Raw genomic sequence first — 19679 nt, 5'->3', positions numbered from 1 at the left:
TTGGGATTCAGTGTAAGAAGGCGGTTGGAGTTCACTTTGATTGAATCCATTGATGCAATTTTATGTCATACGCATGCGCTTAAAGTTTATTCCGCAACATCAGCTCTCTAAAGCGGGATGGCAGCATTGCTAACCCCCATCGTGGGCAGATCAGGCAGCAGCTGCGCGAGAGGGGGGGGGGGGAGTTTCCATGGCTGCCGCAGCGGCTATATATAGGCAACCAGCGAATTACTTCATGTCATTTAGCGGAATGCGTAAAAGGAAAAACAAGGAAAGAGCCTGCCTAGCAGTTTTGTAAATGTTTTATTTGCCAGTTCGTACGTGGTGCAATATTATCTTCCAGGAGGTCGTAGGCAGCACCACTCATCAAAAGTGACCAAGGTAACAGTTGATACAAAGAGAAACAACTATTGTCACGAGCTTTATTCTTATTCAAGGAGAATAATTTCTTCAGGAAAAGAATTGAAGAATAAATTGGATATAAACACTGAAATTGGCTAAAATAAGGCTCCTTGTTTGGAACTTTGTAAATGTCATAAAAGATTATGTCATGATTCTTCGCCTCCTAACATGTGCCAATGTGGTGACGGCCTAAATGAATGCAGTGCCTGGCCTTGCGAGCAACGTTCATACTTCGGGCGACGAAGTTTACGCTGCGTGATCGGGAGGTGTAGGGGGTCCGGGTGGACAACTCAAGGACTCACGTCCTGAAACAAAAACAAGAATATGAAAGTTGCACACAGCATGAAAAATAACGTGTTCACTCGATCACGCGTTTACATCATGAAAACGTCTCTCGGGAAAGCGTTCTGAATACGCGAGTGGGATCGAAGAACGTACAGGCTCAACAAAGTGCTCAGGGCCGTTAACTCGAATCTCGGAGTGCGACGTCGTTTTTTTTTATATACCTGGCCCGAATAAGACCACGACATGAGCGCACAGTATCCCTAAATCAACGTAGTGTCATCATGATCTTTTTATATTCGATTCTCAGTCGCACGACGCCGCTGCTCTGACATCATGCCAAATACATTCTTTGAGACAGCGCATGGTCGGAGGCAGTAGGAATATAAGATTGCACGTAAAAGTCCGATTTGTGAAAATGCAAAAGCTTTAATGAAAGTCGCATGGAAGATTCGCAACTTGACGCTACCGAGAGGAGCCCATTCTATTGACAAATATTGACAAAAGTCGGCGCGAAACAGGTTTATTGAAGAACGGCACATACCTTGCGGCGTCAACCTTGTGTCACATACTTAGTGATCAAGGTTGGGGGTGATCGAGGTTCATTAAAGAACGACACGTAAGTAGTGTCACATACCTACTAAAGCAAGTCTACGTGAAATGGCTTAGCTGATGAGCGCCACATATGCAATGCCACATACGCGTCACGCAATTTGGCCCGCCAATTGGTTTCTAACCTTGTTCTCTCATCACAGCAGCACTATGCTCTGACGGCTAGACCACGGACAAGCCAGTGACCCAAGTGAGCGGGGAAACTTTGACACAGACAGACGCCAGGAAGTGTGTGAAGTACCCTAAGAATGCCAATCACAGTAAAAAGGCTGGGTTACACTTTAGTTTTACTCACCGCAAAGCGACATCTCTTCAGAGTCCTGGCCACCAACAGATGTGCAGCTCGTCCCTTGGGGACACTGGGAACACGGCCAACCTTCCCTGTACACCGGCTGCCTGAGCATGTTGCCCCTGAAAACACACACACACACACACACACACACGCAAAGAGAATTCAGTCGTGCTTTCTGGAATGTGCGATGTTTGCGAAAGCAAACGAGCGAGCTTTTGGAGTTGTAATGTGTGACCATACACCAAAGGGTCTGAAGATAGTGTAGTCAGATGATATACTAAAGAAGTTACGGTGGCTACGTACTAAGTAAAGGTCTAAAGAGAAAAAACAAAGACTACAACGGCCTTACGGATTCCTTGAAGTGTCCTAGAAACTCGTGAAAGCTTCGAAATGGTCTTTCGCTTTTACTCTTACACTTCGTCAGTAACTACAATCATTTCTTAAAGAAAGTCTAATCATAGCAGCAAGGAACTACTAATTCTGAATGCAGGAATGAGCAGGGCAAAAGAAAACGGCTTCGGGGAAGGGGGGGTTGTATTGTTGCCACATGCTGCTCACGAAGGGCTCGGTGCAAGTTCTTGGCTCTGCAAGCAATGAGCCACTGGCGAATCTGCGTATTCCATTTCAGTTCTCTCTTTTTCCACTACAACATGAACCAACCAAATTCGTAATTCAAGCAGAATGCCATACGCAATGCGTTAAACCGCGTCCAGAGAATGATCTCAAATATTATCTCTAAGTGCTCATCCACGGGTGAGCGCTGCAGGTGGAAGCATGTAACCAGCCAGGCATAGTCGAACTTCGGGCAGCGCAACGAGTGGCGGCATATCACACAACCATGCCAGTGGAAGCGAATCCGAGGGTGTCACGATATTCTGCTCCCATACGACCTCAGTATAATATCACGAGGACTTTAGTTAAAGAATAATGCATTCACCAGTTTACAAAAAAAAAAGCTATAACTCCAATAGTATTAGATCGTCCGTAAACAAACTACCATTTGTGGAATATGTGGTTACAGGAGAGGTGTACGGCAGCAACAACGCTGGTGGCGCCATCTTGTGATGAGTTTTAACCAGAGAGTGCGCGACACTGCACTGGCCTATTCTATTTCAACTGCTGGTGTATAGCGATCGGCACCGGCGTAATCACTTGACGTACAATCCTTTCGCGATTTACAGTCGTACGCAACACTCCCAAATACGCACAAAACTGGTACTTTTACCGGAGCGTCGGAACAGTGACAGCAACAGCAAGGTTTAGCGCTGCGCTTTAACTACTCTTACGGGGTTCTATCGAGGGTGCGGCACAGTGGCACGACACAGCGAGCACAGTAACTCTTGCTGGGTAGAAGGAACGACACCCTGCTAGCTACCAGGCGTTTCAGAATGCCGGCGTGATGAAGTGCGCAACCCGTCACGTCGCAGGCGTCACACCGCGATGGCGCACCAGACGAGGTGGACGGGAAACCGTCGGCGTTGGCCAACTCCTAGTGTAGTATAACATAAGGTTAGCTTGACGGTTACTGCTAAAACCAGAGTACGCCCACAGCAGCTCAGCCGGAACGCTAGTGTGCTAATAATTTGCGCAGAGAAAATAGACAGCTACTTACGTAGCATTACGCGATTTGAATGCGAAAGCCACCTCAATCCACTTGATACCACCTTGCCTCTACAGAGGTAAGGTGGCTTAAGGTGAATTATGCGTTGATTATAGTTAAAACAAACTATAGCTTGTTTTAACTATAATCTTGACGTAGGAACATGCAAGGCGCCGCTGATGGTTTTTGTCCTGCCACTTGTAGCGTATACGGCTGGCGTAGCGTTGGGGGTTTACCGGCTCTGAAGCCTAACGCACGCCGCATCTCTGGAGACTCTCTACACCCTCAGTTAGTGGAACAGCACAACCGAGGCGGCGCAGACGACGCGAACGCGCCTAGAACATCCACATAATTGCCACCGCTCGAAAGTGTTTCAAACGCATTGTCGTCGGACAAAGCGGCACGAGATGTCTCCACCAGCTTTGCGAATGCCATCCACGGCTTAGATAACCCGGTGTGCGAAAATTACGGACGAGCAGGAAAAGTAGGAAACCTCCGCTGTCGCACTATGTATCTGCCGGCTCTATAGCTCTCTAAAGCCCAACGAGAAGGCCAGTAAGCTTACACGTCAGTTCATCGTTTATTCGCGTGCAAGAGAATGAATGAAGTATATTCTTACCCAGGTTCGTAGTTGCAGACCATGTAGCGCCCGCCAAGCTGGGGGCAGTCAGTGGCACCGCAGCCAACTTTCGCATTGCGGGACCAGGCCATCTGTACTCGTCGGAAAGTCGGTAAAAGTACGATGAAAAGCAGTCCGACACATATACGGATCCAGTACGGTGAACGCAAATTAAGCACGAACTGCTTAATTTGTGAGTGGGGGGCACGTAAGCGTACCTGCGCCCATGTGCTCTGCTCCGGCAACAACGTTTTCAGCATTATAACATTATCTCCCGCAGAACGGGAAGCACTGTACTGTTCCAGTATCGATGGTGAATTAACGAGCCCCACTTTTACCGGGCGTTAAAAATTAAGCTTTATGGTTTTCTTAAAATGAGGCACTGGGAGGCACGCGACAACCACCTGTGCAAATATTTGGCCAGGGGGACACAAACGTTTTGTTGTTTGCAGAAAGTAGGTATGTTTGTACTAAAACATTAGAGGCAGTCATGGTGATACACAGTATCAGTTGGAAGAATTCTAGCGTGTCAGTGCTCCTAGATATACGACTCCAAATTTTAATTGTCGTTCGCACGATTACGCATGCAAGAGAGCGAGGATCGGCGCAAAGCTGTTCCCTGATGTGACGCGGCTGTTGCGTGCGGCGTTTAGACTGGCAGCAGGGCGGAGGCATAGGCGAAGATGGTAACTGTTACCCTTCCCCTCTCGGCTGGCGAAATCAAGATATGACAGCGCTATGTGCCCAGCCAACTGTTGCTCTTCATTTCCATAAAACGTAATATACTTGGAAATCAGCAGTCACTTTATTTGCGTAGCCCAAGCAAGGGCCATGCTCGCTCGCCTAGTCGCCATTATGCACGCGCACTGCCCTCCGGCTTCGCCGCTCGCGCCATTCTCTCGGCACGGCAGCTGCCGCCATCGTCACAGCTTGTGTGGTCGCGCGTTACGACAGCGGCTCTGGGTTCTTCGATTTCTTTATTTCACCAGCCGAGAGGAGAAGGGGAACAGTTATATTTGCCTATGCCTTCGCCTTCTTGTCAGAGTAAACGCCTCACAGCCGCGTCAAATCGGGGAGCAGCTTTGCACCGATACTCGCTCTCTTGCATGCGTGATCATGCGAACGACACATAAAATGCAACACCCTGCATGTAAAGGGCCCCCAGTGCTTATCGCTTTCAGTGGAATCCGCAATGCTTCTAGTGTATTGAAGCAACAGCATCCTGTGAAGCGTGGAAGCTGTGTTTAATGTGCTTGGAAAAGCGGCCGTTTAAGTAACTTTGACCATATGAGTTGGAAGGTTGCAATGCATGATATGTTTTTTTTACGCAATTTCGTGCAGTCGCGCAAAGCGTATAGGCACAAAGAGCTCACGGGCTTTGCATGGTACACTCGCATTGTAGAACTTGCACGCACCACAAAACAACGCAGAGTAGAATGAGGCAGTGCGAGGTTCATAAGCTTTAATGGACACAAAGGTTTGCTTTGTAAGCACGTCGTGCGTAATTCCAGTAAGCGGTGCAATTTAAGTGCGCAGACTTGCAGAGAGAGAGAGGGTAGGGAAGCGACAAGTATAGTTGGGTATAATTCAAAAGAGCCGCGCAAGATCCGATACTGCGCATCGCATCTTGTAGAAAGACAAGAGCACTTTGTGGAATGGTAGGCCTAATTAGCGGTAGGATGTACAGAACGTAATAAAAAAAAAACTTATTTGATCGGCTTTGTATGTTTTCGTGTTTAGAGGATTTCCGGGTTGGTTAGAAAACAACTGCCCATCGACGAGCAAATACCAGTTTGCTGTAGAATGGCCTGCATGATTCAGAGTTATGGTCTTAAGGACTGAGTAAGTGGCCAAGCTTTGTGTACTTTCGACACGGTACACGCGGTATTTGTTTACGAAGACAAGGAAATATATTATACACTTTCTTTTCCACTGCCACCAAACTTGTGTACGGCTATGTTAAATGACCTCCCTTATGCGTTCGCAGCTAGATCCATGGAATTTCTATTCAGAAATGAAACAGAAAACGTTCGTGGATTGAAAGAAATAGCAGGGAAGAACTGTACAGAAGACGGAGAGGAAAATACAGAAAATAACGTACTTAAACGATTACTGGGGGCCTGTTTGGGGAAGTGGGCATAGGGAAGGGAGCTAAGTAGTAGCTCACTATGGGAGCTTATCACGTGAAACTTTATAGCCATCTAAGAGTGACCTTAGGTCATTGACTCCAATCCTTGCACTGTTGCTGATTTCTCATACAATGTTTATACTGTGTGTTTCAGGAAAGGTGTTACGTGTAAACTCCTGCATGCACCGTCGCTAGCTGCTGTCTGTATGCAAGGGGTGGTGGGGCCAGTCAATGTTGCCGTAAGGTACCTTTTTTTCACCGCTCATCCCAGCCACGGCGGCCGCATATCGATGGGAGGGGCGAAAACACCCACGTGCTGAGATTTAGGTGTACGCAAATGAACCCCAGGTGGTCGAAATTTCCGAAGTCACCCCCTATGGCGGGCATCACAATCAGATCGCGGTTTTGGCACGTAGATCCCCATGATTTCTTGTGGCTGCGGAAACTCGAGGTCAAAACGCGGGAGTGAAAAATCGCGGCACCAGCAGCGAGCGAATTGGCCTTCGTGCATCTCTCGCTTCAACGCGAAGGAAACGCCGAGAGCTCAGCCCACATGAAGCTATACCGGCGCTCTGCAAACATTGCAGATCGCTTTGATGACGAGGCTGCGCGGGCGCATATTTGGCCACGTTGCAGGTCGCTTCCAAGATACGACGCCTGCACGGACGCGCCGTAACCAGAAGCCGTGGGAGATGGAGTCGCGTTCACCCTCTCGCCTGCACTGGCACATACGGCGACGATTTTATCGCCCTCGGGCTTTATACGGAACCTGACGGCGGTGGCAGAAATGCGCCTGAAGTGTCCATATAATTTCTATCGCAAGAACAAGTTCGGCCCTGCAGGTCAGCCATCTGGGAAGCGGTTCGTCTGGATCAGAAATCACAGTCACGAGGTTCTATGCGGCATTTATATAAAAAGAAAACACGAGAACAGCGCCGTTCCTCTTCAGGTCCTGACTGTAGGTCGTCCGGGAGGGAGCCCATAGGTTGGGAGAGGTCGCGCCCAACTCGCCAGTCCATGGGCCCCCTTGTTGCCGGGGTTTCCAGAACAGAGTGGCACCCACTTGATGGTCGTCTTCTGAAGTGTCGACCTTAAAATGTTCTGGCATGCAGCCTTGATGTGGAAAGCGCTGGCTTCCTTATTCCGCCTTGAAACACCTTTCGGCAACGAAGTGCCATGATTCTGCCCTAATAAACGAACCTTCTCGCCTGTACGGGTGCTTCTCTGCTGTCGGTGATTGACCAAGCCAGACAAGTGGGCCTCCTAATTATCTGTCCTAATTATCCTTAACTGTCGGTTCATGTTTGCTACATCACGCGGGCCCCATACGTTTGTTTATTTCGGAGCACACTGCTAAGAAAGACAGGGCACTCACTAAGATATATAAATAGTTCAAAACACGTCCTGGTTTTCTATCCCTCGTTTGTATCGTATTTCTTCGCGTGATTTTTTTTCACTCAGGAAAAATAAAACTAAATCACCGCGTTGTTATCTCCCATATTTTTTTTTCTCTCTGAATTATGCAGTCAACACTTACTGCAGTACGCACGTACTAGTTACAAACGGTCTGTATCCCCCCTTCCACTACACACCGTCTCACCTGCGTAAAGTGTCCGTCGCGCGGAGAGAAGTTATAGCGGCTGATAATGCCGGGGTTCGTCTGCCGGTTTTCGTCCCACCAAGTCTTAATGGCTTGCTCCCAGTTGCCTCCGGGCGCCAGGAACAGGTTTTGACCAATGTAGCCCCCTGGGCGTTTGGAAATGAGCGGATGAGTTGCACATTGTCACTGCTGACATGACTGCTAATCGCCGAGACTGAGCAGCTAAAGCCACTTCTAACGTTGAGCGCGCAATTAGAAGGCCTAGAAAGCCAAGCTTGTGAACCTCACGCTTTGACACCATGGCGAATAGATGGCTGCCGTAATCTACACCTATAGATAGGTTGCGGGAACGCACATGACACACTGTGTTGGAACAGTCATGCGTCATTTCATTAAAGATGTCGGCGCAGACTTCCCAAGCGCCGTACCATAGCTACACACAACAGGATAGTTGTTCTTGAAGTACGGGGTCATTTCATGTTTCACACCTTTTCCAAGGCTCTTCAAAAAAAAAAAAAAAGAAAAGGAACAATAACGTTTTAGCCTACAGTTTCCTTAACTGGCGTTTCCATAACTAAACTACTGCGAGCAGCACTTATGCGACGACCTCGGCTGAGGCCCTGCATCCTCTGTCAAATGCCACTCTCCATTAATAGCGAGAGACATGGCCTAACAACCTATCCTAACTTGCGCCGAAGCTCTTTCCTTCCTATTGGACATAGCTCCTAGAAACCTGAGTTATCTGCTCTGCCATGGACGCACCTGTTCAGCCCACTTCGAGCTTATGAGTTATAATGGCTGACCATAGTGGAAAGCCCGCTGTTTATTACCTAGGGTTCGGGCTAAACTCTAACGGGTAGTTTGAGTCCCCACGATACCACTCACGTTTATGTCATATGACAACCGTTTAAAATTCATGGCGAGGAACGGACACGTTCAGTCCATTACTTAGCCCATCAGTGCAATTTTTAGAAGAAAAATTGCGTCACTGGCGTTTATAGCATTCAGCGCGAGACATTGTAGCGACTTGAAAATACTCACTAATGTGACCGCATCCAAAGCAGCCATGTTGGAAACGGCAACTCTGAGAGTGGACTTGGGCACGCCTTGCCACTTCTCCATCATACTCCTGAAAATAATAAGTAAACACCGTAAGGCAAAGGTCAAATCTAGCGCCATTTCATTGTAGACGCCACGATATCTCAAATAATGCCCAGTTGCGGTCGTACAATGGCAGTGTGGGATAGGCTTACGTAGGAGATAGAAGATTAATTGCAAAGAACTGCGGACGAGTTACGGCGCCTACGCCAATTTTCTTGCAAAAGACTAACTGGATTCGAAAAAATGTTGTCGCAGTCACATTGTCCGTGAAAGACTAACAGATGCGTAAAAAAAATACCCTATACTTTAGATACGCAGCGAACCCCTTTTGTTTTTCCATTCAGAATTTCTCGAGATCTCTGGATTCGTGAATAGAATTTCTCGTTTCCGAGGAGAATTTCTTCGCTTACAAGTCATTGGATGATATAGAACGATGTTTGGGTAATAAAAGGGAAAGTTTCCTTAACATTGCACGCATATATTTAACGCGCTTGAAATGAGAACAAAATATTTTCAATACTGAAAAATTAATTCATCCTAATATAAAACCGGCATGATGGTGGAAGGAGGTAAATCTGATAGTATAAATTATGAGAAAAACATTTACTTAGAAACTCCTGACTGGCTAACTTGTTTCAGAGCACATTCTAGAACTGCTGAACACATCATAACGCGATGTATTCGGCGAATAAGGCTACCCGCCACAATGAAGCGATGTGGGGAAAGTAGTGATCGTGCAACGATCTTGTGCGATTTATCCGAGTGAGATAAGTTCGGCTGCACGCAAACAATAAGATGAGTGATAATGCTAGTCGATAAAGTTCTTTTCTTAAAAACAAGAATAATTCTGCCGTCGTGCTTTGAAAGATTGCATGAACATGCCCCATATTGCTTAATGTTGTGAAAATTTTTGCAATAACATGTTGCTCCCACCCACCTGGCTACACGAACTTGCTGCGATCGGATCCTGCAAGTACTGCGAAATGAGCCGCCTTGAACCAAAATCTTCCTACTGCCTGAGCCGTCTTGTACCAAGACCTTCGTACTGCGTGGCCCACCCAGCTAGCAGAAATGCGATCACTCTAGCAGTAATTAAATTAGCTAATCTTTTGCTAATGTTATTTAAAAATCTGGCTACACTGAGGCACTCAGCTATCTAATACCCCTGTCAAGAGGCCAAGTTAAGGGAACTTATGGAGACTCATATAGGAGGCTTACGAAAAGGGTTCTACTCAAGTTGAGGACGACGCAACGAGCTATGGAAAGAAGAATGATAGGTGTAACCTTAAGGGATAAGAAAAGAGCAGATTGGGTGAGGGAACAAACGCGAGTTAATGACATCTTAGCTGAAATCAAGAAAAAGAAATGGGCATGGGCAGGACATGTAATGAGGAGGGAAGATAATCGATGGTCATTAAGGGTTACGGACTGGATTCCAAGGGAAGGGAAGCGTCGCAGGGGGCGGCAGAAAGTTAGGTGGGCGGATGAGATTAAGGAGTTTGCAGGGACGGCATGGCCACAATTAGTACATGACCGGGGTTGTTGGAGAAATATGGGAGAGGCCTTTGCCCTGCAGTGGGCGTGACCAGGCTGATGATGATGATGGAGACTCACTCGGTTTAAGTGTCACTTACGGTGTCACTCTGCCAAATTTAAACGTGACAAGTGGAGTGTCACTCGCAGAAGAGTGCTATCCGGTCGGAAGGCATCCACGGAACGCACTTTGCTGGCTGGGTGCGTAGTCTCGCAGCCAGCAGTTTCAACGGCACAAAATGTAATGGAAAATAAAGGGACACAGAAGTTCGGTTTAGTTGTTGAACGGCTTTCAAAGAAATAATTTGTGTTTAGAAACAAGTGAGACAGCGGTAACGAAACGAATACATAGAGATACGCAACTAATTGTGCGAGCGTGATGCGGCACTGCGGCGTCGCCTGTTTCATTCAGTTCATGCTTATGCTTTGGCGCGAACACGTGCTGACCTCGCCGGTTTCGTTTTGAAACATGCGTGCGGCCTTTGCGGCGTCGTCGCATCTGATCACCGCGAACGCACCGTGTTTCTGCGGCTCTTGCGCACAGATAACGGCCTAGAATTCGCTCATATTCTGTACCAGCAGGATCAACTGCCACCTCGTCGAACGCGAGCATGTTCTGAATTGGCGAAGCATTCGTCTTAGCCGTTATTGACTTGCAACGCTCTCATAAAAAAAAAAAAAATAGATGAACTTTGTTTTCATTTATAAGGCAACGTAAAACAATCACTTTAATAAGTTCTTTTCATTCTAGATCTTCAATAAAAAAAAACGTGCTCTTAGTCTGCCACCATTGTTTTTTTTTTTTTACTGCAAGTGCGCGGTTTTTCCCCTTAGCACAGCGTAGCCCAAAGCGTCACTCAAGGTCCCGAAGTGCCCTCGCCGTAAGTGCACTGAACTTGGCTGCTTGACAGGGGTCTAAATTGTTGCATCAATTATCGGTGCCTCCAAGGAGCCACTCAAAGGAAAAACCTTAATTAGTTTACGCTGGTAAAGCATTTCTGCAATGCTCTGTTTCACGGAATTGGTTGGCTGTTCAATAAGAAAATGAATGTCAAAGTTCATTTTGTGCCTCAACGACAGCACCTATAAATATCACTGTGACGTCACGAATATGAAAATACATTTACATATTTGGACGTTGCGTTACTGTAAAAGGTCTTGAAACTTGCGAAGTTTAGTCTATGCCTCCTCGAGTAGAATGGAATCCATTTCTGCCGATAAGGAAGTGACGAGGAGCAAGCCGAAGTTGTTCTAATTCATGAAGCTACGTCGGGCTGATGATGATTTATTGGCATCCCCTTTGAAACAAGTCAGTGACAAATATTCACCTTGCCCGATTGACCTAGTTAGGTATGCTAGAAATGGTTTTCAGTCTAGCATTTTGCCTAAATCTCTTTAATCTATTCACTCTTCCTGATAATTTCTATATTTATTTTGTACCGTTACCTATGCCTGTAACGGATCCGCTACGATCAATCTCTTCCTGCCTTTTATTTACAGCAGTGCTTGAAACGTCTCATTTATCTCGACTACTGACTGGTTTCAAGGTGGCAGCACCCCCTCGCTGCAGTATCATTCACTGTAACATGCACTTGGAGCGCGACAGTGTTTTGCGTGTAACAACAACAACAACAACAACAACAACAACAACAGCAACAAAAGCTCCCGGTGAATACACCAGGACGCTGGCTTTGACCAGAAGCTGTTTGCCTGTTGCTGTTCGTGCTAGATGGTGCTGTAGGAGTGTGCATATGTACGAGTTTTTTATGTAAATTGACAAGTGATAGTAGCGACAGTTTATACAAAACTTGATTGTATCGACAGTGCTATTGATAGCACTACGCCAGTTAACGTTTGCTATTGATAGAGCCATCAATAATGCTGCATTTAGAGCGATGTTATGTCAAAAGGTTTGCGATAACCAACCTTCAGTGACACTCAGTTTATGCTTTTCTGCAGCAATATTGTGGCGAGGGAAACAAAATATTTGTCGCCACAAATTACAAAATATGGCTATCACTTCATGCTCAAAACTAACTACTCTTATGCCAGACCAACGAATACCGTTTCTGGTATGGGGAAACATAAACGTTAAAGAAATTGCGCTGCAGAGAAGTTACGCATGTATTTTTCTCAATCACTCTACAATTATAAGTGTAACTCAAGCAATTGTCAGCCAGGGATTCCGGTGGAGCTTGTCAGCTGTTTTCAGTCCACTCCTACGTTCTGAAGTTATGCGTACACGTCCAAACATCGCGAACGTGTGTACCTCTGGTAATGACGTTGCGAGAACTCACAAGTATACTGTATAACCACTTCAGAGAGCGGCATTGTTCACCGTTGGCTCGAACTCAAACATCTGATGCATCTGCAGTTACTTGCCTGCGAACACATTCACAATCTCATTTTCTCCGTCTGTAGCATGCTGGCACCGAATCGGACCACATCATCCGCGCAGCCATTACCAAACATGTCGAAACTGCTGCCACGTAGCTTCGGCGCTTAGCTCCTAAAAACGCCACAAACCACTCGACACAATACGACATACAATTCTGCTCCTACCAGGAGAAGCATGTCCGCCGCCGTCGGGAATCTGGGCAGCTTTCCGGCGGCCAGCGTCTGGCGCAGCTCGTTGTGGAGACGCGTGATGAAGGTGACTTCCTCCGGCGAGACCGCCTGCAGCAGAGTGCCGTTGTAGGAGCTCCACAAACCGGGCCGGATGAGGTTCAGCGTGGCCGGGAAGGGCCACACGCGGGGCGGCATGGGCCCGCGCTGCGGGGTGTGCGGTCGCGTCGCCGGGTCCCACCAGGGCGGAGGAGGGGGCGGGAACGGATGGTTCTGGGGCGGTGGCAGCTGGTACGCCCACATGGCGCACAGCGCCATGCTCACCGTGACCATGAACACAGCGGATGTCACGGTCGTCCAGATGTACCTGAATTCAACGGGGGAATCGGCGGGGATGTCGAACAACGAGAAATGGCGCAGGATGAGGTACGACCTGCACGTACGGCATGTACGGACAAACGCCTATCCATGACGTAGGAAAATGTACAGTAGGCAAGAGTAGTTTAACATGGCTCGTGAGTGGCACTGTCTGCAAGGAGCCATTGGTACGAACTGCGTGACATGAATGCGAGAACGGACACCCTTTGTTCCGTCCTATCTAGCAGGTTGCACCAACGGAAGAGCAGAGGTTCCAAATGCTTTATTTACGGCGAAGAGCCTTACAGCACCATGATCACCAAAATCGTCGTCATCATACTTAGGGCCATTCACTGTAGTACGAAGGCTTCGTCTTTCAGATACCTGTATAAGGCGAAGGTTTAGATGAAAGGGAACCGAAACACAAATTCAGCTTATACTGGTAGGCTATTCTTTTAAAAGTATGTTCTTGTTTCAAGTGTTGTTTTTCGATTTTTCGGAAGTACAAACCACACTTTTCGGGTATTCGTTAAGCCTGTAACGTTTTGTAGGTCTTTTGTTGTTCGGTAAACCAGTAAGCGCTTCAAGCTTTCCAGATGTTTTGCGTCACGGAATTCAGATGCGAAAGCTTCAGTTTTAACTTTATTTATTGACAAACTAAGCCATAGTCCTTAGCGGTTAGAGTAAGGGGTGCCTTATGTGTCACGATAAGCAAGAAAATGTATGATAGGTGTCGAGGTAAGAATGTTTAAGAGCCCCATGTAGAGTAAAGTGCAGCACACATCTAATAAATAAATTTAAGGTTTCTACACCTCCTGTGTCACACAAAGTGGTGCGCACTCATAGGTGGTGTCCAAAGTAGCCTGACCGGGACGTGTTTCCTGTTACTTTTATCACATCCGGCGCCTACAATACACATGCACGGCCTCAGAGATCAGTTTGTGTTACCCTCAGGGCGACATGGCGGAGCCGTGGACTTAAACACGAGCAATTTGGGGGCAGTAACCAAGATTGCACAATGGTTGAGAAATAGGCAAAGAAAACTTCAATTAAAAAACAACGTGAATGCCCATTGATCTGCATATTTACGAGACAACAGAATGCGTTCATTCGGCCTTCTACCAAGTTTCTCGGAGAGAATGTCTCGTTGGCACCTCCTTGTGGCAGTGGTTTCAACCATACCTGAACATCGCCTTCACAATCGGGCAGCATTTTCTGAGTCTGCTCGTAAAGCTTTCCGACTTGGGTGGTCGCCGCACTCGCCGGGCCTTGGGGCTACAAAAGTCCAATTGCATTGTTGTGTGCAGTAGGGGTCGACGACAGGCAGACATGTATTAGCTTCTCCGGGTGTACTTTTGGCACGACGGACTCTAATGGAGATAAAGTTATTTAACTACCAGGACACTACTTTTACCTTACTTGAACCATGTAAAGCTGAAGGATGTGAGAATAGTTCAGGGAAAGGCTTCTCAGTTTGTCATTCAGTGTTGGTGGCTTTCTAGTCATGTAGCAGTTTTATATCTTAAGCTACAACCTGTGATATTTTCCTTGTGAACAGGTCTTTTTAAGCGGCCCTTCTAGATGTGTCAGCGGCACACGAGTCCTTCTGGGCAGTTATGTTTATTTTTGTTTCCAGAACTTTAAGTCTTCCTTCGCCAGGCATTTATTTAGCGCTTATGCAAATCAGCCACTCTTTCTTTCAAAGCTTTTTGACCAGGCCCAAAAGATGTTGAAAGGCTAGTCATGTAGTTTTTAAACTTAAATCAGCGATCTTATGTTTAAAGCTGATTCTCCGTTCTCCGTGCGCGATAGCTGTCTTTTTTGCAATAGTCACTACATGCGTGGTACCCAAGTATACCAAAATAAATATTCTTGCTGTAAACATACGCGTCATCATTTCGATATTGTATGCTTACTACAAGTATTCAATTCTTATTAAAAAGAGTTCGCCCACCTTTAGAAACACTGGGTTTTCAATTTGAAAGGAAGGGTAAAAAATCATCGGCAACATGGCGATGGCAAAGCAAGATTTGATGCGATCGCACATCAAGACAGCGATTGACAGGCAAATAGCACCGATCTCAGAAGGACACGCGCAGATGGTCGCGTGGTGCTGGTTATATTTACAAATCTTGTTAAGTCTTCTTAATCACATACGAAAGGGTGCCCACCGTACGTGGAAGAATGTCTGCTAAGAATGTTGCATGAAACTCAGCAATAGGTATTTTTCGTGTTAGGTACATTGAGCATCTTGAATAAACGCAGAAATGAACAGCAATTTCTATAGTTGCACACAACGCGTAAACAGACGTCATGGAACAGCTTTGCGACACTTCTGGCAGTTCTATGAAGCCTGTCACTTATGCCATGACAGTTCTTTTTACATTTTTCATAAGCAAAATTCTAATTGCGGTATTCCACCTTGCTGCTACCTGTTAGTGAAACAAGCGACAGTTCCAAAGCGCGTCAAGCATAATTACCATAACAAATATAAGCGGAAAAAATTATCACTTATCAAAATGTACCGTACCGAGAGGTACCATTAGGATGAGAAGCTATACGTATGTACGGGCTTCTCAAGAGAGCACGTTTCCCTGCCCCAGAAAACCGAAACAGGAAGCAAAAAACAATGACCGTAGAAAAACAAAATGTCCCAGCTAGCTTTAGCCAGGTTGTTAAAGAAGCCGGTGCGATATGCCATCACGATACCTGTAGTGTCCTATCTCCACTCCTCTTCCGCCACCAGGATAATTCTGTCCACTAATTACTTGCTTAATTTCATTAGAGTAATAATGCGAGTTTTAATCTTTATCAAGCGTGCGACCTCCGGTGGGATTGAGTGCATTGCGTCCTGAAAAGAATCTCTCGCTATTTTTCAATGCGCCGTGCGCTGCGTAATTACCGTTTCGGTTATTTCCTCTTAACGCGTGAAATGGGAGAATTTGTCGCGATAACGCAGACGCAACACTAAGCGATCGCAAGAGTGATTAGAACTACTCCAATCAGCGCCTGAATCAGCAACCGCCAGGACGCCGGCCGTGTTGGATTCCGCTGATAGCGAACTGCGTGCGCCCCGCGCGACGATCCCAGCCTATGCACCGACAGCGCGGTTGCCGAGACAGGCAATTAAAGAGTCGAGGTAGTGATTTTAGGTCCTCGACATTTTTTTTTTGTTTTACTGCTGGTGTTTATGTCGCAGCCCGCGGACGCTAAAATATTGCAGCACAGTTTGAATTTAGCGCACAGCGACAAATGCGCGAAAACTAAGTATTACGTTGTGCCTAGCGCACTGTAAACTAGAGAGGGGAATGTTTTACGACGCGATGTCAGCTTTCCCCATCGGAAGACACCCTTAATTCAAAACTAAAGACGACTTGTTTAATTACCGCTGTCTAATTACGCACGTTATTGAAACGCACAAAGTTATACTCGTCGCGGAAGAGGCTTGACGAAATAAATCCGTAGGTATAAAAAATAATATATCTTAGCAGCTTCGGTATATTTTTTTTTATGGTTCTCCTTAATTGACACCTTGGCTAACGTTTGCTGGGACACTCGGTTTATAAGGATTCCCCTTGCATGGAAACTTGGGTGGTTAATAGAATTGGTTGGCCAAACTTCTTTGTCTCCCTTTTGTCTGTGTTCCGTAGCGCTGTAGAGCCACGCATAGCTAAGAATCAACCTAAAGCTGTTAGGCCAGCTGTTAGGCCAGCTGTTTCGTGCGTGAACACATCGTGGCGAAATCTAAAATCACCGAACTCGGAACCTCGTTTTGGACATGCGCTCTTTAAATGTCCACTCGGCTAAACTACAGCCGCTGGATTGACGTAGTGGCTTTCGCGTTGCACTGGTAAACCCGAGGGCACGGGATCGAATCCCGGCGGCCCCATTTCGAGGGGGGCGAAATGCAAAGGCACCTGCGTACCGTGCATTGAGTGCACGCTAAAGAACCCCAAGTGGCCAAAATTATCCGACAGTCACCCATACTATAGGCATGCCTCATGATCATATATGGTGGTTTTGGCACGTAGAACCCCAGAATGTTATTAATTCAGATATTCTGGCCAAGATAGAAAAATACAGGCCTGCAACCGCGCTGAACTACTGCTAATACCGTACATTTGAAGATTGATATGGAATTCTCTAGCGTAAAAATAACCTGTTTTAGTGACAGCATTGCTGAGCGTACAAAAAACACTTACAGTTTAGCCATGACTGCGGCTTGAAGGCGTGTGGTGGGAGCTAGTCGCGTCCTGCGTCCGAACGTGAAAGTGTCACGAATGTCTTCGTGTAGGGACTTAAATGCGTGTTCATAAGGGGGACGACTAGGGTGACACACGTGGTAACAAAAGCACGTTTCCGTTTGCTTTGCTCCGCCCCCCCCCCCTTTTTTTTTCTCGCACTTCTGATCAGATTGACACGATGAGCCGGGTGCGCAGTGTCTTCTGTCTTTTGTATAGCAAAATGACAGGGTGATTCATATAAGCTGACTGCGGCGAAAGTTATCTGCGCCGTCAGCTCGTTGCTGACAGCTTCCGATTATCTGGCCCACGAAAGACGACTGCTTTAAGCTTAGATTCAAATTTGTTCTTATCTTTATCTCATCCTAAGAGGAAGGAATATCATAGACCCGAATCTGCAGCGCTTGCAGATGGCAACCATATTTTGCCGATTACTGCGTGAAGTGATTGGAAGAGCGACCTCAATAACGCATCTCGTGCTTGCCGCCATTATTTGGTTGTTACCTTGTCACGGCTTTGTCGTCTGCTGCTGCGTCACCCAGCCCACAGCCCCTTGCGGGATGCGCCGACAGATGGCGACGGGGTGGTTTAGATTGATCGCGCCTGCTTATAACGCGGGCGCATGAGTGAAACATTCTGGTCTTATCAACAAAGAACCGAATAATGGAGAGGTGTTTGTGACTCATGTAGGACAGCGGATTGCCCTTTCGGCAATTGAATGGCCCATGGCCGTGAATCATGAAACAGTGAAAGAAGCCTAATAACTAGAAATACAGCACAAAACAGGGGAAAAAAATTCATCTGCAAATTTTTTGACAGGCTTTCAAGAAAAAAAAACAACAACCTTTCGGGGGCAAAATAGAGCATTGGAATTACTTCTCCTATTCGCGATTGGTCGTTTTCTCTTCGATTTCCAAACATTGTACCTATCTATGTAGCAGAATTTTCAGCTACAATCCTGGCCCTTCGTAAACTAAGTACATCAGCAAGTTCCGCAGCGGTCACGACAGCTTCTCTGTCCTTGTACTTTTCCCTCACTGTTTCAGATGACTTGGCGGTTTGCGAGCTTTCAACTCATTAGTGACCCTTCATACAGCTCTCATTAGATAGGTTGGGTGCGTGGGCACCAGAGCATATTTCTGAATAAAATCGCAGATTTCTTGGTGAAGGCGCCCTTGAATGTACCGGTTGTTGAAACGCTGTAGTTATCTTTCGTCATAGGGGCCAGCTTTCGAAGACAGATGATGCTACGCTAATTTTGTACCCAGTCTCTAACAAATTCTTCAGATTTTCCGCACTTGTCACATCCTTGAAACAGTAAACTCTGTGAAACGCGAATACTTGAAGTCACAATTTCTCGAATACATTACCGAATTCCATTTCTAATTTTTCTTTGCATATATAAAGCTGGTCTAGCACGCTCATCGCATTGCTCTCTTTATTTATGGCGGTGTGTGTGCAGGAGGGGGGGGGGAGGGGGCTGGAAAAGACAATATATGCTTTTTCTATATCTTGCCAATAATGTTCTATTAGTCAGAAAATAAGCTTACAAACACCGTTCCAACCTTTTGAATTGGACAATTAGTTCAGATTTACTACTCTTGGAAACCTCGGTTTTTTTTTTATTTACAGCCACAGGAACATTTCAGCCTCCAACCAGGATTGTCTTGTGAGGTCAATGGCATTTACGCTATGAAGTCAGACATGCAAGCTTCAATTTATTTCCAGCGAATTCTGTTCGAGCAGTTGTATTTTTGTTTTCGTTATATTTTAATAAAAAATGCTATCTACAATCTATACCTAGATTCTCTTCTATAGTCAAGCTGCCCTGGCGTAGATTTTTTCTGCAACCCCTTCATCAGTGTTGTAAGATGGGAAAATAAAATTGAAATTGAAATATTACAAAATTTTGCTTCATCTTCCTTTACATTTCTTATTTCTTCTTTTACTATAAACTCCCAAATTCTTGGTCAATTGCCGAGAGTAAGTACGTGCCACTATCTCCTACGCTCTAAATCTACGTCTACAATTCCTTCTACTGGGTAAATGCAATTTCTAGAGAGAATGAGTGGCCCTTTTTCTTTCTCTAAAAACAGTGCAAGATAAGCAAGAAATCCTGCATTAGTTGAAGTCATTAGGATTGCGAGTTGAACAGGATGGTAACGATTTATCTTGTAAAGCGCCGCTTTTCACAGGCGCACGCGAAAGAACACGAGACACGTTCTCACTACTAAGCGAATTTATTACAGTTAAGCCGCGACACACATACCGTCCCACCTTACTCCTGCAAGCCGCGCCTGTACACACACAGCCTGGAACCAGAGATATGACAGCAAGGATGTTTAGG

At 46.2% G+C, this 19679-nt stretch overlaps 1 protein-coding gene across 2 annotated transcripts; it reads right to left on the bottom strand.

Moving 5' to 3' along the window:
• Window positions 1–286: 286 nt before the first annotated feature.
• Window positions 287–17450, bottom strand: LOC139059940 (scoloptoxin SSD976-like). 2 transcript variants are annotated; one of them, XM_070538571.1, is made up of 8 exons: window positions 17294–17395; window positions 14274–14366; window positions 12732–13101; window positions 8577–8664; window positions 7536–7681; window positions 3808–3899; window positions 1592–1707; window positions 287–707 (listed from the first exon to the last, which is right to left on the bottom strand). In XM_070538571.1, the coding sequence occupies exons 1-8, from the start codon at window positions 17302–17304 to the stop codon at window positions 649–651; spliced, it is 975 nt and encodes a 324-aa protein (XP_070394672.1). In that variant the 5' UTR covers window positions 17305–17395; the 3' UTR covers window positions 287–648. The 2 variants fall into 2 exon arrangements, with proteins under 2 accessions (XP_070394672.1, XP_070394673.1); XM_070538572.1 differs by lacking the exon at window positions 14274–14366 and having other exon boundaries at window positions 17294–17450.
• Between the last annotated feature and the right edge of the window lie 2229 nt (window positions 17451–19679).

The sequence above is a fragment of the Dermacentor albipictus genome, chromosome 5, assembly GCF_038994185.2.
Source record: "Dermacentor albipictus isolate Rhodes 1998 colony chromosome 5, USDA_Dalb.pri_finalv2, whole genome shotgun sequence".
Classification (NCBI taxonomy): domain Eukaryota; kingdom Metazoa; phylum Arthropoda; class Arachnida; order Ixodida; family Ixodidae; genus Dermacentor; species Dermacentor albipictus.
The sequence above is the reverse complement of the archived record's forward strand: the minus strand, read 5'-3'. Positions and strand labels throughout refer to the sequence as shown.

Excerpts from the sequence above, each read along its gene's own strand:
- LOC139059940 (XM_070538571.1), bottom strand. Across the intron at positions 13,102-14,273 it reads ATTGTGAAGGCGATGTTCAG|GTACATCTGGACGACCGTGA; the intron begins GTATGGTTGAAA and ends CGTTGAATTCAG. Across the intron at positions 708-1,591 it reads TGAAGAGATGTCGCTTTGCG|GACGTGAGTCCTTGAGTTGT; the intron begins GTGAGTAAAACT and ends TTTTTGTTTCAG.